A 15,719-nucleotide genomic window follows, 5' to 3' on the forward strand; every position below is an offset into this window, starting at 1 on the left:
CCGGCTGCCGGGCTGCCGTGTGCGGGCTACCGGGCTGCCAGGCTGCCGTGTGCGGGCTACCGGGCTGCCGTGTGCCGGCTGCCGGGCTACCGGGCTGCCGTGTGCCGGCTGCCGGGCTGCCGGGCTGCCCTGTGCCGGCTGCCGGGCTGCCGTGTGCCGGCTGCCGGGCTGCCCTGTGCGGGCTGCCGGGCTGCCCTGTGCGGGCTACCGGGCTTCCATGTGCCGGCTGCCGGGCTGCCATGTGCCGGTAAATTTTGCAATATGTGTCCGTTGCTAATGCAGCTATTGGATGTAATTTACTATTAACCATGCTAGCGGTAACGTTAACCCGGCATATCTGTCTCGCTACGTGTGTGCGTCTTGTCAGTGGATGTGTGTCGCCACAGATGGAAAAGTCTGCGGGACACCTACATCAGGGAGAGGAAAGAGGGAGAGAGGAGGGCGGGTTCGCATCAACGCGTCCATCGCGCGATAGACGCGATTGAGGAAATAAATGATTCCATGGTCACGCGGCGCGTTTCGGGCGTTACGCGCGATTTCATCGCGTTCATCGCGTCCGGTGTGAACACGGCTTTAGTGTTCTCACCTGTTTAATGTGACTTCTGTTTCTGAAAATAGCTGTAGATCTTCTCTATGTCGGGGCTGTAAGATGTGAATTTGATCTTCACACAGGGCTGTATGCTCTCATTTGTGAGGCGGGAATGATATTTGGACTTCATAAAGTTCATGCTTGCATACTTTTTCATGTTCATATACAGTGGTATGAAAAAGTTTAGGCACCCCTCTGAGGCTGCATAATAATTTACTCTGTCTTCACAGAAAATGATCACATTGGCATGTAATTCATTTTCTAACAAAAGCTGAGTACTGGGGTATTTTCCAGACAAAGATTTTTAGTGTAGCAATATTAAGTTGTATGAAATTAAATCAGATGTGAAAAATAGGCTGTGCAAAAATTTGGGCACCCTTGTCATTGTGTTGATTTGAACACCTGTAACTACTTAGAACTGATTAATTGGAACACAGAATTGGTTTGGTGAGATCATTAAGCCTTGAACTTCATAGCCAGGTGCATCAAATCATGAGAAAAGGTATTTAAGGTGACCAATTGCAAGTTGTTCTTCTCTTTTACTCTCCTCTGAAGAGTGGCAACATGGGGGCCTCAAAACAACTTTCAAATGACCCAAAAACAAAGATTGTTCAACATTATGATTTAGGGGAAGGCTACAAAAAGCTATCTCAGAGATTTTAGCTGTCAGTTTCCACTGTGAGGAACATAGTGAGGAAATGGAAGACCACAGGCATGGTTCTTGTTAAGGCCAGAAGTGGCAGGCCAAGAAAAATATCGGAGAGGCAAAGGCAAAGGATGGTGAAAATGGTCAAAGACAACCCGCAGACCACCTCCAAAGACCTACAACATCATCTTGCTGCAGATGGTGTCACTGTGCATCGTTCAACAATTCAGCACACTTTGCACAGGAAGAAGCTGTATGGGAGAGTGATGCGGAAGAAGCGTTTTCTGCACACACGCCACAAACAGAGTCGCTTGAGGTATGCAAACGCACATTTGGACAAGCCAGCTTCATTTTGGATTAAGGCCCTGTGGACTGATGAAACAAAGACTGAGTTATTTGGTCATAACAAGGGGCGTCATGCATGGCGGCGAAAGAACACAGCATTCCAAGAAAAACACTTGCTACCCACAGTAAAATTTGGTGGAGGTTCCATCATGCTGTGGGGCTGTGTGGCCAGTGCCGGTACTGGGAATCTTGTTAATGTTGAGGGTTGCATGGATTCCTCTCAATATCAGCAGATTCTTGAGAATAATGTTCAAGAGTCAGTCACAAAGTTGAAGTTATGCCGGAGCTGTATATTTCAACAAGACAACGACCCAAAACACTGCTCAAAATCTACTCAGGCATTCATGCAGAGGAACAAGTACAATGTTCTGGAATGGCAATCCCAGTCCCCAGACCTGAATATCATTGAAAATCTGTGGGATGATTTGAAGCGCGCTGTCCATGCTCGGCAACCATCAAACCTAAGTGAACTGGAGATGTTTTGTAAGGATGAATGGTCCAAAATACCTTCATCCAGAATCTAGACACTCATTAGAGGCTATAGGAAGCGTCTAGAGGCTGTTATTTTTGCAAAAGGAGGCTCAACTAAATATTGATGTGATTTTTCTGTTGGAGTGTCCAAATTTATGCACCTGTCTAATTTTGTTTTGATGCATATTGCACATTTTCTGTTAATCCAATAAACCTCATTTCACTGCTGAAATAATGCTATGTCCATCAGTTATTTGATTGATCAAAATGAAATTGCTGATCCAATCACCCAATGATTTATAAATGAAAATAATGGAAATTGTCAGGGGTGCCTAAACTTTTTCATACCACTGTACGTGTCAGGAATGGCATTCCATGTTTCAAAAACAAGTTTGTTGGGTTTGGGGAGGTTTTCAGTATCACTCCGTTTGTGCACTTTGGCAAGAGTGGCTTTCTGACGGGTGACTTCTTCAAGAGCCGCTGTCAGGCTTTTAATCTTGGACACCCATAAGTCTTTTTAAAACTCGTCTTAAAACCCATTTTTATTCCTTGGCTTTCAATCCCGCATGAGACTCCGCTTCTGTTTTAGTGTTTTATGATTTGTTTTAATTATTGGTTTATTTGTTTGTGTTTGTTTTAATTTACTTTTAATTGTTTTAGTGTTGTTTCAGTGTTTTATGGTTTGTTTTATTTATTGTTTTTATTTGTTTGTTTGTTTTAATTTACTTTTAATTGTTTTATTCTCTTTATTAAATTGTTTTATTGTTTTATATTGTTTTAAAAACAATAAAAACAATAAACAATTATTTTAATATTTATTTTCCTGTTAGTGCCTATTTTTGTACAGCACTTTGTTGCAGCTGTGGTTGTTTTAAAGGGCTTTATAAATAAAGTTGAGTTGAGTTGAGTCTTTATCCGCTGTGTTGGCCAGTTCAATTTCAAGATCAGGCTGACTTACTCCTGTGAATGCAGAAATGTTCAGCAGGGATGGGTCGATGTCCAGGGGTGTGACTGGGAAGGACAGAGTGTTTTTTCCTTTCTGAACTCACTGAATCTTTCTCCAAATGCAGCTTGCATTACGATATTTATTTATTAATTATTAAATCGCATGCTGTAAATAATCACAATTTCTGTGATTGTGCTCTGAAGTGAGAGAGCGTACCTCTCTGTACATCTCTGGCAAACACTGTCATCTTGCGCTCAAACGCCAAAACATCCTCCAGCATCTGCAGGGCCGTGCTTCCCTTTCCCTGGAGATATTTATTCAGCGTGTCTAAGTGACTTGTCATATCCACCATGAAGTGCAGCTTTTCCAGCCAGTCTAGATCTCCCAGTTCGGGATAGCTGAGGCCTTTGCTTTCCAAGAAGGTTTTCACATGTTCCAGACAAGCAGCACCTCTCCCCTGGACAGCCACCAGACTTTTTTTGTGCAGCAGGAGATCCAAATATGCGCTGTCGACTTCATCTAACAATGAGTAAAACTGTCTGTGGTTTAACTCATTTGCCATTATTTTGTTCACTATCTTAATAACAAAGTTCATCACTTCCACAGTGCAGTGAAACATCATCAACTCTTGATCCAGCGACCTTTGAAGTAAATTCACAAAGCCCTTCTGTGCTCCTCTCATACTAGGTGCCCCATCACCAGTATATAGTCTTACTTCTCTCAGTTCCTATGTTTGGTCTGTGTCTGTCTGTCTGTCTGTCTGTCTGTCTGTCTCTCTCTCTCTCTCTCAATCTCTGCATCAGTTTATTGCAGTGAGATTCGACACATCATCTCAAAGTTCAGGCTTCAGCTCAGAGATAAGGCCAGCTTTCAGCTATAATCCACTGAGAAGGGCAAAGAAATGCCCCCCCACCCCCACCCCTGCTCCACACACACACACACACACTCACACACTCACACACACACATAGACACACAGTCACACATACGCACTCTAGATGTGGTCACTCAGGTTCTCTCATCATTATCTGCACGTCAGACATACACCTTGTTGGTTGACTCAGACACACATACACACACAGAGTCTATCTAGATACAGTGAGATGGGTCTGCTGCCCAAGGAGGAGTGTTGAGGGCAGCTCATGTCTGACAGATTAGCCAGGGTCTATTTCCTTGCCATGGATTTTCGATTTTTGACGGTGCAGACTGCCATCCCATAATGAAGTCTTTGAGCAGTGACTTAGCAGCAAGGACAGGTGGGGAGCACAGAGCCTCCACCACTCATACTAATGTCAGCTGGTCAAATATGAGGTGCTGGACAGACTCCCAATGGGCTCACTCACTATGCTTTTGCATGATACCATTGGCTTATTCTGCTGTTACTGTTTAGCCATTTTCACCCCTCTGGTTTCCTGCACCATGCACTACAGCAAATTCCAATTGCACACACACACACACACATACACACACACATACCTTTCTGGGTCTGACAGGGGCGTCAAATCTCTAATCCTGTGGTTCTTAACTGGTGGGTCACACTCCAAATTCTGAGTAGACTAAAAAAAAAATGCAGATATCCAGTTCAGTACTATTATTTTGAAACACAAAAATGAAAAATGAAGGGGGCGCCACCTGTACAAGGCATTACTGCAGCGGCCTGGGTTCAAATCCGAGGTCATATTCAGTTATGAGGAGCACCACACTTCACCATTCTCCATGGAAACCCATGGACTGAGCTCTGAGATTTGAGAAGTGACACTCAGGAGGAGAAAGAGAAATGTAGAGCGGAGCTGTGTTTAGTCCACTGCATGAAATAGAAAAAAGTTTAAGCAGGAAGAGAGACAAAACATGCTGAAAAACAGCAGACAGCTGGCCAGATAAGTGAGAGAGGCAGTAAGGTAAAGGGAAGCAGAGCATTAATAACAGCATATGTGAGTCTGTAGCCAAGACATCCATCATTTGCCTTTAACGACAGCGGTGAGGATGCCATTAGTCATGCTCGCCTTGTGCTCCCAACGAAGTGAGCACCAGCCACTGCCAACACAACAATATATGAAGGAGCCACTGACTTGTGTCAAATCAGTCTGCTTCAAAAAACAATGCTCTGCTGTGACTGACACACATGGTCAAAGGAAAAGACGCTCATGAATTCATAAATGGCAGTGGAGGCTCCTACCTTTTTTTACATCATATGAAACATCGCCATCTAGTGGACAGGACTGAGAAGTGAAGGAAAAAGGTTGAATGCTCGTGGTTTTCAAAGTAGGGTCTGGGGACCTCTGGGGTCCTTAAGGGATTTATTTTTCAGGTAAGGTAGTTAAGGTAATTGGGTTAGGTTAGGTACGTTAAGGTAGCTTATTTTCAATGTAATTCACTTGGAATTGTTAGAATGCAGAAAATACAACAATTTCATATATCGCATCCAAACTGTTAAATCCTTTGAAATCTGATGTCTTTCAAAGCCATGGGGGCAAAACGTTATTAGCAAATTGCAAAAAATGATCACAAAATTATCGGAAAAAAAAAAAAAAAAAAAAAAAAAAAAAAACCTCTTGAAAATTACAAAAATGCTATATTCCTATAATTTTAAAATTATGTATATAAACCTGAGATCAGTGATCAGTGATGCTGGATTAATGTCAGATTTGTTGTGATTAACTTAAATCAACTTGAGAGGCCATAACATGAAAAGGTGTGAAAACTCCTGCATATACACACTGTGAATTGTATAGTTAATGACATGAATAATTATGAGATGACATGAACATAGATTGAAAAACACTGATGATATGTACGATGCTGGAAATTCAGAAATATTCCAAGTCAAAAAGTCTGGCTGTATAACAGCAAGGTTCTAGACCCATTTGCTAAGTAAACAATTTATTTAAACATGTTTTGCAAGTATAAGGCAGTATGGCAAGCATTTTTTGTTGGAACATAGTCTTAAATAATACACTTTAATTTGGTTTTGCTGATCACATCAGATTCCTTGCCACAAAGTCTTTACTATCATGCTGGGCCATGCAACTCAAGGCCCAGCATCTGAAGAACTGGGCTCCTCGCTTTGGTCCCTTGCTGCGTCATCCCTTCTCTCTCCCCTGCCTTTCCTGTCTCTCTCTACTATAATTATCGAGTAATGCAGAAATACCAGAAAATAAGATAAAAATAATCACTACTGCCTTTTGCATAGGGAACTGCGTATTTGTGTTTAAACACTGTCACAGATCTAGTTTTCAGAGTTCTAGTTTTCAAACTTTTCAGTCATTGGATTGGATTTTTCATTTTGATTTCAATTTGAGTCAGATAATCCAACCCTACTGTTTATCAAGCTAAAATGTTTCTGCATTTTTTAAACTCAAAGGCACAGATTAGAATCCTACTGATCCCAGGGCATGGTGGAGTTAGGCTGGATTTATAAATGTAGCCGGTATGGCCTGACAGTGTTTTGCTATGAACTCTGCGTTGTGTTGTGGAGGATGATGATGATGATGGTGGTGATGATGATGATGATGACTGAGACAAAGACAACTTCTGCCTTGCCCGAAGGGGGAGGGTATTAAGATAAGATAAGATAAGATAAGATATTCCTTTATTAGTCCCACGGTGGAGAAATTTCATGCATCACAGCAGCAAAGTGGATAGCAAGATAAGATATTCTCTCAAAGACTGTGTAAATCACAATAATATCAGTACAGCAACTTCAAACAACTGGGTTTCTACATGTACACCTCTCCTCAGCATGGCCTGCCATCAACTCACTGTATGACTTGTGTGCCACCACATTTAGTCTTCCATTAAATCAAAACAAAATACATCTAATTCTGATCGTATAGTTACAGTTACAGTGTGCCTTTAAAAACTATTTCCCCACCAACCAGCAGCAATTTTTTAAATTTATGAAATATTATTAAATTTAAAATGTGAACATGAACATACATGAAAATGTATATTGTGTATAAAAGTATTAAATTACCTATATAAAACAAATTTACAGGACAAAATAATAAAGAAAAAGCTCACATACCTGTGTAAAACATAATATCAGTACAGCGTCTTCATATGACTGAGCAGCAGACCGCATGAGATTACTGGGGAAATATAAAACTATTACATTAACACATCGGTTACATAAATGGCTTCACACAGAGTCAAGAACTGCTGATGTAACTGGTGAAGACAGGAAATACAGTCTTCAACATAAATTAAAATAGCATGTAATGTTCATATCTTACTGCATGAACAATTTTTGTCTTCTTTATCTTATACATTGTATAATTGTGAGGATGAATGAATGCAACTAACAACATATCTTTTCCATTTACTCTTTTCATGTCTTATTGGCCTAACAACATGTTTGTGTATGTATTTGCGTGCGTGTGTGTGTGCAGTGTGTTTGGCCACATCAGCTACAGGTCTGACTGGGAGCTGGTTAAAGTTGACTTCAGACAGTCTTTCCCCCGCCAGTGCACTGAGTCTGACTATGACTCCTGGAAACTCACAGACCTGCAGGTAACACACACACATCAGCACTCATCTGCATATAGTCCAAACACCCTGAGACAAATGCATTCCCAGTCTTTGACACATTGATACACGCTTACATCCTATGTCAAGAACCATCCCAGATATATTTCAAAGTAAATAGTCTCTTTTTTAAAATTATCTATTATTTATTTATTTATTTTGGTCGACCTCAGGGAGAGAAGTGCATTATGGGCCAGGAGCGGAGTTTCAGGAAGAGGAAGGACATGGCATTCTGTATAAAAGGGAAGAGTTACACCTCTGCCATCACAGCCAAGCCCTGTCAGTGCACTGAGAAAGACTTCAACTGGTGAGCCACACTGAGCATACAGCAGACACTCACACCTGTAGAAAACTCATATAGATGCCTTAAATTATATTACATTACTTTACGTTAGATGGATTGGATGAGACTAGATGCATTATGTTAGATCAGATTCAAGATGAGTGCACTGGATTAGATTAGATTAGCTTGGACCACATTATACTGGATTAGATTAGATTGGATTAGATCAGATTTAATTGGAGTGCACTGGATTAGATTAGATTAGATTAGATTAGATTAGATTAGATTAGATTAGATTAGACTAGACTAAATTAGATTACAGTAGATGAGATTGAATATAGCAAAAAAATAAAAAAATAAAATATAAATATGAGTTGTGCAAGTGGGGAAGTGTAGAATCTACAGAAATTAAAGATCACAAATTTATGACAAAAAAATTAGAGACGAAATAATGTGGATATAGATCTGATAGAGGATGCACATTATATATGCATGACAAGAGATACATGTTTTTAAAAAGTCTTCACATTATCATGCTATTACATTTACTCACATAGGATAGCATACTGCATTTACAGAATGTGAGGATTACATATCTAAAACCATATTTCATGGGTCAACTCATGGGTATTGTTTGTCTGTTTGTGCGTGTGTGTGTGTGTGTGTGTGTGTGTGTGTGTGTGTAGTGACTATGGTTTTGAGCGTTCCCAGACTCTGAAGACAGAGGGCGATCGTTGTTTTGCTGACTTCTGGCATGATCCGGACTCCCCGCCTGAAGACTGCCACCAAGGGCAAACCTACGAGTCCAGCACCGGGTAAGCACTCATATGCATACACATACACAAAATCACAGACTCATCCTGCACACCCTCACCGGCCCTGCCCCCCTCCCTGCTCTGATTCCATGTCCACACTAAACTCGGTAAATCAGAAAACACTGTTTTGTCCTTTTTCACATTGCTTCAGTTTTCCAAAAGCCGCCATCCACACTTAAACGCCCGAAAATCCACAATGTTCCCTGTTGTGTATGTATGCTACTACAGATCTTCCACTCTTCCACCTCCACATGTACAATGCCAGGACAGCATTTTCAGATACACACCTTGGAGACAGTTGTTGAGACTGTTGGAAACAGTTGTTCTGTTTTCATGGGCAGAAAATGCTGGCTTTGTGTGTATGCTAGGATAATATGTAGAAAAAGAATTATTTTCAAATTCACCTGACTTAGTGTGGACATGGCCTGACACTGGCACGTCCCTCTTTGTTTTAGGTACAGGAAAGTGGTGTCGAACGAGTGTGAAGGAGGGGTGAACAAACAACAGAGTGCCAAGCAGCACACCTGCCCTCTGTTGCCCCCCAGAGGCCTTCAGGTTGGCATCAAGGGACAGATGTTGGCTGTGGAGCCTGGTGATGACATCACATTCATCGTCCACCAGGAGCAGGTAGCGTCTGGGGTGTGACAATGCTGAGTGTCAAATGGAACAACATTGTATCATTTAGGACCGAAATGATTGGTGATTAATTGACTAGTTGACTGACAGAAAATTAATAGATTGTATCATTTTACTCATTCATCTAGTAGAAATACCAAACATTTACAGCTTTTCTTTACTTTTCTTTATTTATATTGTTTTTAAATCGAAATTTTGTATGTTTGTGTCAGGGGACTTGTAATAAAAAAATTGTCATTTTTAGCACAGTCAAAATGATTAATTGATTAATTTTAAAAAATCAACAGATTAATTAACAGAAAATAATCATTAGCTGCTCTCCATCTTTAAGGATAAGAGATGGATTTTACTTGATTCTGCTGAAAAGAAACCTTGTTTCCTTCAATCAGGGTGACACCAGCAGCACAAAGTACCAGGTGGACCTTGGAGACGGGGTTCGGGCCATCTACCAGAACCTGACAGTGACTGATGAACCCATTCAGCATCGCTATGAAAATCCAGGCATTTACAAGGTCACAGTGAAGGCTGAGAACATGGCAGGGCACGATGAGGCCACCATGTACATACAGGTCACAGGTCAGCCTCACACACAGTCACAGAAATGATAAAGCTTTACCAAGTGGCAGCAAGACATAACAACTTAAATTTTTGAGAGACTGAAGGACTTCATTACCCAGAAATCATGTAATATAACATCAGTAATGTGTGCAGCCCTCTGACTGTTTGCTACAGGCTCAGCCATCATTGATCAGCCCAGCTTTCTCAAACAGCACTTGCTCACTGCTGAAATTTGTCATTTCTTTGGTTAATGTAACACTTATTTGCATTCAGAATTGACCCTGAAGATATTTTGAAATATGTCAGTCATGCTATAATGTTAGTCATGCTGTCAGTCCAAATCAGCTTGTATCTGATGAAAAGGAAACTGTGTTTATTCAGTGTAAATAATGATAATTAGTTTACTACAATGTATTCACATTTTACATTGCAACAAACCATTTTGCAAATAATGCAGGGGTACTAAAGATTTCATAAGATGCAATCAAAATCCCTAAAATTTAATTTAATAAGAAATTTGAATTTTTGGGTGTAGTAAGCACCTTACAGTATTCTGCCTCTGGTTAACAAAGTCATCACCATTCAGTGATTCAATATTAGATATTAGATATTCATTTACCGTATTTCACCAATTAATCGCCCGGCCGCAAATAGCTGCTTGGTTCTTTTAAACAAAATGTGTCTGCACCCATTTTGCGTATTAAACGCCCACCTGAATAATCGACGGGGCGATTATTTGCATTATATTGAGGTAACCCAAAATAAGGCTATTCACCTTATTTTTGCAGAAGTAAACAGTTAGCCGCACAATAACTGTGCGGCACTTCCGTTTTCTGTCCAAATAAGAGAGCTAGCTAACGTTAGAAAAAAAGGGTGTACCGTAATCTTAAATCGACCGACTATAAATATGTTGGACAGTAACTGTCATCACAATAATGGCTTGGTGCAGGTCTGTGCAAAAATAAACGCCTGGGGTCCAAGTTGATTTTGCATATTAAACGCCTGGACGATTAATTGGGGAAATACGGTATTTGTCATGGTGTAAAAACACAAGAATGGATTTGCCTGAAATCTGGCAGAAAATTTGGTCATGGGCCAAGGAATAAGTGAGTATTTTTTCACACTGATTGGCCAAAGTGGGACATGCTGGATTCATGCAACATCATGAAACTTAATGGAAAGTTTGATCATGGGGCAAGGAAGAAGTAATTAGCTTTTCCGACTGATTGGCCAAGGGCAGGATGGTGATGCCTGTGATTAACTTTTGGTGAACATCCAGCATGTGGAACTGGCATATCTTCACTATTGCATAGTGGTGACAGAGGCATGTGTCCTACTGAGAGCTTCCTAGTTTCAGAATGTTTTTCAGAATGTTTCAGAATGTTTGTTCAAATGCTCTGATTGGTTGAGACGCGCGTTTAAGCAACTCATATGCCAGGATTGCCGCCCTGCCCCCCTTCCCTTCCTGTTCCCTAAATTCTCCAATCACGGTCTTCAATCTCAGGTCCTCTACCAGAAACCTGGGAGCCTGAGGGTTCTGCGTAGTATCTTAGCTGTTCCAAGGATTGTATTGTTCTGGATAAAGATCTCAGATTTTCTTCCTGGAATCTACTGGAGCCACTCTCCCAGTTTGGGGGTCACAGCACTGAGAGCTCCGATTACTACTGGGACTTCTGTTGCCTTCACCCCCCACATCTTCTCTAGCTCCTCTCTCAGCCCTTGGTATTTTTCAAGCTTCTTGTGTTCCTTCTTCCTGATGTTGCCGTCACTCAGGATCACTAAATCTATCACTTCTGCCTTCTGCTGTTTGTCAACCACCACTATGTCACGATGATTGGTGCCTCTGTGCTGTCTTTCAGTCCAGCCTTTTCCAGCCACTGATATGTTTTCTCCATATCAGCCATCTCTGCTATCTGTCGGTGGTACATACTATGCAGGGGCTTGTCTTTTCATGATAGTACCTCTTCCTCTTCCTCCTCCTCATTGGCTTCTCCTGCCTGAGGTATTCACTTAGCAGGTCATCACTGGGGGGCATCTTCCTGATGTATTCACAGATCTTTGTTGTCTCATCCTAAATAGTGGCTTTGACACTCACCAGTCCTCAGTCTCCCTCCTTCCACTTAGTGTACACCTTCCATGCATTGTGAGGAGCTTCTTTGTCTTGATATCAGTGGCCTCTATCTCTATCAGCTGTGGCAGGGATATTATACCAGTGGGGTATCTGATCACTGGCAGGATGTAGATGTTGATGGCTCGGCTCTTGTTCTGTCCATTCAGCTGGCTCTTCAGGACCTGCTTCACTCTATGGAGATATTTGGTTGTGGCTGACCTCCTTGCAGCCTCCTTAAGGTTTCCATTTGCCTACAGGATTCCAAGATATTTGTAGCTGTCCTACACATCTGCTATGTTGCCTATTGGTAGTTCAACTTTAGTTGCTACCATCTTGTCCCTCTTTGATACCATTCTACCACACTCCAGTCCAAATGACATTCCGATGTCATTGCTGTGGAGCCTGGTAATGTGGATCAGTGAGTTGATGTGTCGCTAATCGCCAGCATACAGCTTGATGTCATCCATGTAGAGGAGGTGGCTGAAAATTCCAGTTCCACTTCGGAACTGGCTGATGGGGTGTAGGCCTATACAGAACTGAAAGGCGTGACACAGCATCTCCTTGGTATATGCCACACTTGATGCTAACTTGTGCACTTGGCTTTGAGGTAGGTTCTAGAGTTGTCCTCCACATCCCCATGTGTTTGGCATCGAGTTGTAGGCTTTCTTGTAGTTGATCCATGCAGTGCATAGGTTGGTGTTCCTGGTCTTGGAACCGACAGAGCAGTCCCAAGTGACTACTCTCTCAACCAGTAGCTGCCAATTCCCTTCTGGGCCCTGCTCATGTATTGAGCCATGTGCCTACTCATCTTAGCTGCAGTGATTCCTGACAGGAGCTTCCATGTTGTGGAGAGGCAGGTTATAGGCCAGTAGTTGGATTGAATTGTTCCCTTATGGTGGTCCTTCATTATCAGGACTTTCCGAGATTGTGTCAGCCACTCTTGGTGGGTCCCATCTATTAGTAGTGGGATCATTTGTGCTGCTAGACATCCATGAAATGTGATTAGCTTCTTTAGCCAGTAGGTGTGGATCATGTCAGGGCCTGGTGCTGTCTAGCACTTCATTTTTCAATCAATCAATCAATCAATCAAACTTTATTTATATAGCATCAAATCACAACAGAAGTTATCTCATGACGCTTTACAGGTAGAGCAGGTAAGGACCACGCTCTACAAATTATAGTAGAGAAACAAGAAACCCAACAGATTCCCTCCTGAGCATGCTCTTGGCGACAGTGGCAAGGTAAAACTCACCTTTAACGGGAAGAACCCTCAGGTAGAACCAGACTCAGGGTGGACGGTCATCTACCTCTACCGGTTGGGTGGGAGGGGAGAGAGAGAGACAAGGAGACATAGACAGGGAGATAGGGACAAACTGGGACAGCAGACAACAGCAGAAACAGCAGGGTATCCTGAACAGGTAATCTAGATGGAAGTGACACGCAGCATCTAGCCATCTCATCTGCAGCTGGATGACCTTCCAGGATGAGCAGGACAGTTTGACCTAGACAAGACACAAAAAGCACAACGAAAGCAAAGGGGCAGTGGACTCTGGAACAAACATGCACAAAAAAAAGGGGTATGGGGGGGACAGGAAGAAGAAGAAAAGAAGAGGGGAGAGGAAGATTAGAAGAGAGGAAAGTGCTCAGAGCATGATATGAAGTCCCCCGACAGTCTAGGCCTATAGCAGCATAACTAAGGGCTGGTCCAGGGCAACCTGGGCCGACCCTAACTATAAGCTTTGTCAAAACGGAAAGTTTTAAGTCTACTCTTAAAGATAGAGAGTGAATCTGCCCTCCGTACTGAGATAGGAAGATTGTTCCACAAACGGGGAGCCTGGAATTGGAAGGATCTGCCTCCCGATCTAGTTTTAGAGATTTTGGGAACCACCAATAAACCTGCATTTTGGGAGCGCAGTGCTCTGGCAGCGTGATAAGGAACTATGAGCTCTTTCAGATAAGATGGTGCCTGCCCATTAAGAGCTTTATAGGTGAGGAGAAGAATTTTAAATTCTATTCTAGATTCTACAGGTAGCCAATGTAAAGAAGCCAATATTGGAGTAATATGATCTCTTCTCCTAGTTCTAGTCAGCACACGTGCAGCAGCGTTTTGGACCAGCTGGAGAGTCTTTAACGACTTGCTGGTACAACTTGATAATAAGGAGTTACAGTAGTCTAACCTAGAGGTAACGAAGGCGTGGATTAATTTTTCTGCGTCACTCTGAGACAAGATATGTCGGACTTTTGAGATATTACGCAAGTGAAAAAAGGCGGTTTTAGAGACCTGTTTAATATGGGAGGTAAAGGACAAATCCGCATCGAAAATGACTCCGAGGTTCCTTACCGTGGAGCCGGGGGCCAAAGTAATGCCATCCAGAGTAGCTATGTCATTAGAAACTGATTCCCTAAGGTATTTAGGGCCGAACATGATAACTTCTGCTTTCTCTGAGTTTAATAGTAGAAAATTGGTGGCCATCCAGGCCTTTATCTCCTTAAGGCAGGCTTCAAGTTTACTTAGCTGATGAGTTTCATTTGGCTTTACGGATACGTACAGCTGAGTATTGTCCGCATAACAATGGAAGAGTATTTCCGGATAATATTACCTAAGGGAAGCATATACGAGATGAATAAAATAGGGCCAAGCACAGAGCCCTGCGGAACACCATATTTTACCTTTCCACAGGAGGAGGATTCGTTATTTACATGAACAAACTGATGTCAGTCTAATAAATAGGACTTAAACCAGTTTAAAGCTGTTCCTTTAATGCCAATTAGGTGCTCTAATCTCTGTAATAGAATGTGATGGTCGATGGTATCAAAAGCTGCACTAAGATCCAATAGCACAAGAACGGAGAGAAGTCCATTATCTGATGCGGTTAGGAGGTCGTTTGTAACTCTCACCAGAGCTGTCTCTGTGCTATGGTGCACTCTAAATCCTGACTGAAAGTTTTCAAATAGTTCATTTTGCTGTAAGTAGCTACAGAGCTGATTAGCGACTACTTTCTCCAATATCTTTGAGAGAAAAGGAAGATTAGATATTGGTCTATAGTTGGCTAAGACATCTGAGTCAAGAGTAGGTTTTTTGAGGAGTGGTTTAATTACAGCTACTTTAAAGGACTGTGGCACATAACCAGTCGATAAAGACATATTCGTCATAGCAAGAAGAGATGTGCTAACTAAAGGTAATACTTTTTTAAGCAGCTTGGTTGGAATTGGGTCCAGGAGACATGTAGATGAATTTGAGGAGGAGATAATTGAAGTAAGTTCCAGTAGATTAATCTGGGAGAAGGTCTCTAGCTTATTATCTTTGATAGATGTCTCAAGAGGTGTTTGGTTAATGCCAATTGTGGGAAGGATGTTATCAGTTTTATCTCTAATGGCTAGAATCTTATCATTAAAAAAGTTCATAAAGTCATTACTACTGAGAGTTGTAGGAATACAAGGATCAGTAGAGTTATGACTCTTTGTAAGTCTAGCTAAGGTGCTAAAAAGAAACCTGGGATTATTTTTGTTTTCCTCTATCAGAGATGAGTAGTAGGCCGTTATAGCGACACGGAGGGCCTTTCGGTAAATTTTTAGACTATGTTGCCAGGATAAGCGAGATTCTTCAGTTTTGGAAGAGCGCCATAACCTTTCGAGTCTCTGTGAGGTTCGTTTCAGCTCACGAGTATGTGAGTTATACCATGGAGCTAACCTCTTTTGTTTTATAATCTTCTTTTTAAGAGGAGCAACGGCGTCAAGTGTCGTTCGTAGTGACGCTGCAACACTATCGCAGAGATTGTCAATTTGCAAGGGACTAA

At 41.8% G+C, this 15,719-nt stretch overlaps 1 protein-coding gene across 1 annotated transcript in view; it reads left to right on the forward strand.

Annotated features, from left to right (window-relative positions):
- sorcs2 (sortilin-related VPS10 domain containing receptor 2) overlaps positions 1–15,719 on the forward strand; it is a 409,650-nt gene that overhangs the window by 368,415 nt on the left and 25,516 nt on the right. Inside the window, exons 15-19 of the mRNA XM_030076136.1 lie at positions 7,385–7,505; positions 7,694–7,827; positions 8,490–8,618; positions 9,074–9,245; positions 9,644–9,830. Of these exons, the coding sequence (XP_029931996.1) occupies positions 7,385–7,505; positions 7,694–7,827; positions 8,490–8,618; positions 9,074–9,245; positions 9,644–9,830 (743 nt within the window). The remainder of the gene's footprint in view (positions 1–7,384; positions 7,506–7,693; positions 7,828–8,489; positions 8,619–9,073; positions 9,246–9,643; positions 9,831–15,719) is intronic.

Source organism: Myripristis murdjan, chromosome 18 (genome assembly GCF_902150065.1).
Source record: "Myripristis murdjan chromosome 18, fMyrMur1.1, whole genome shotgun sequence".
Lineage (NCBI taxonomy): Eukaryota > Metazoa > Chordata > Actinopteri > Holocentriformes > Holocentridae > Myripristis > Myripristis murdjan.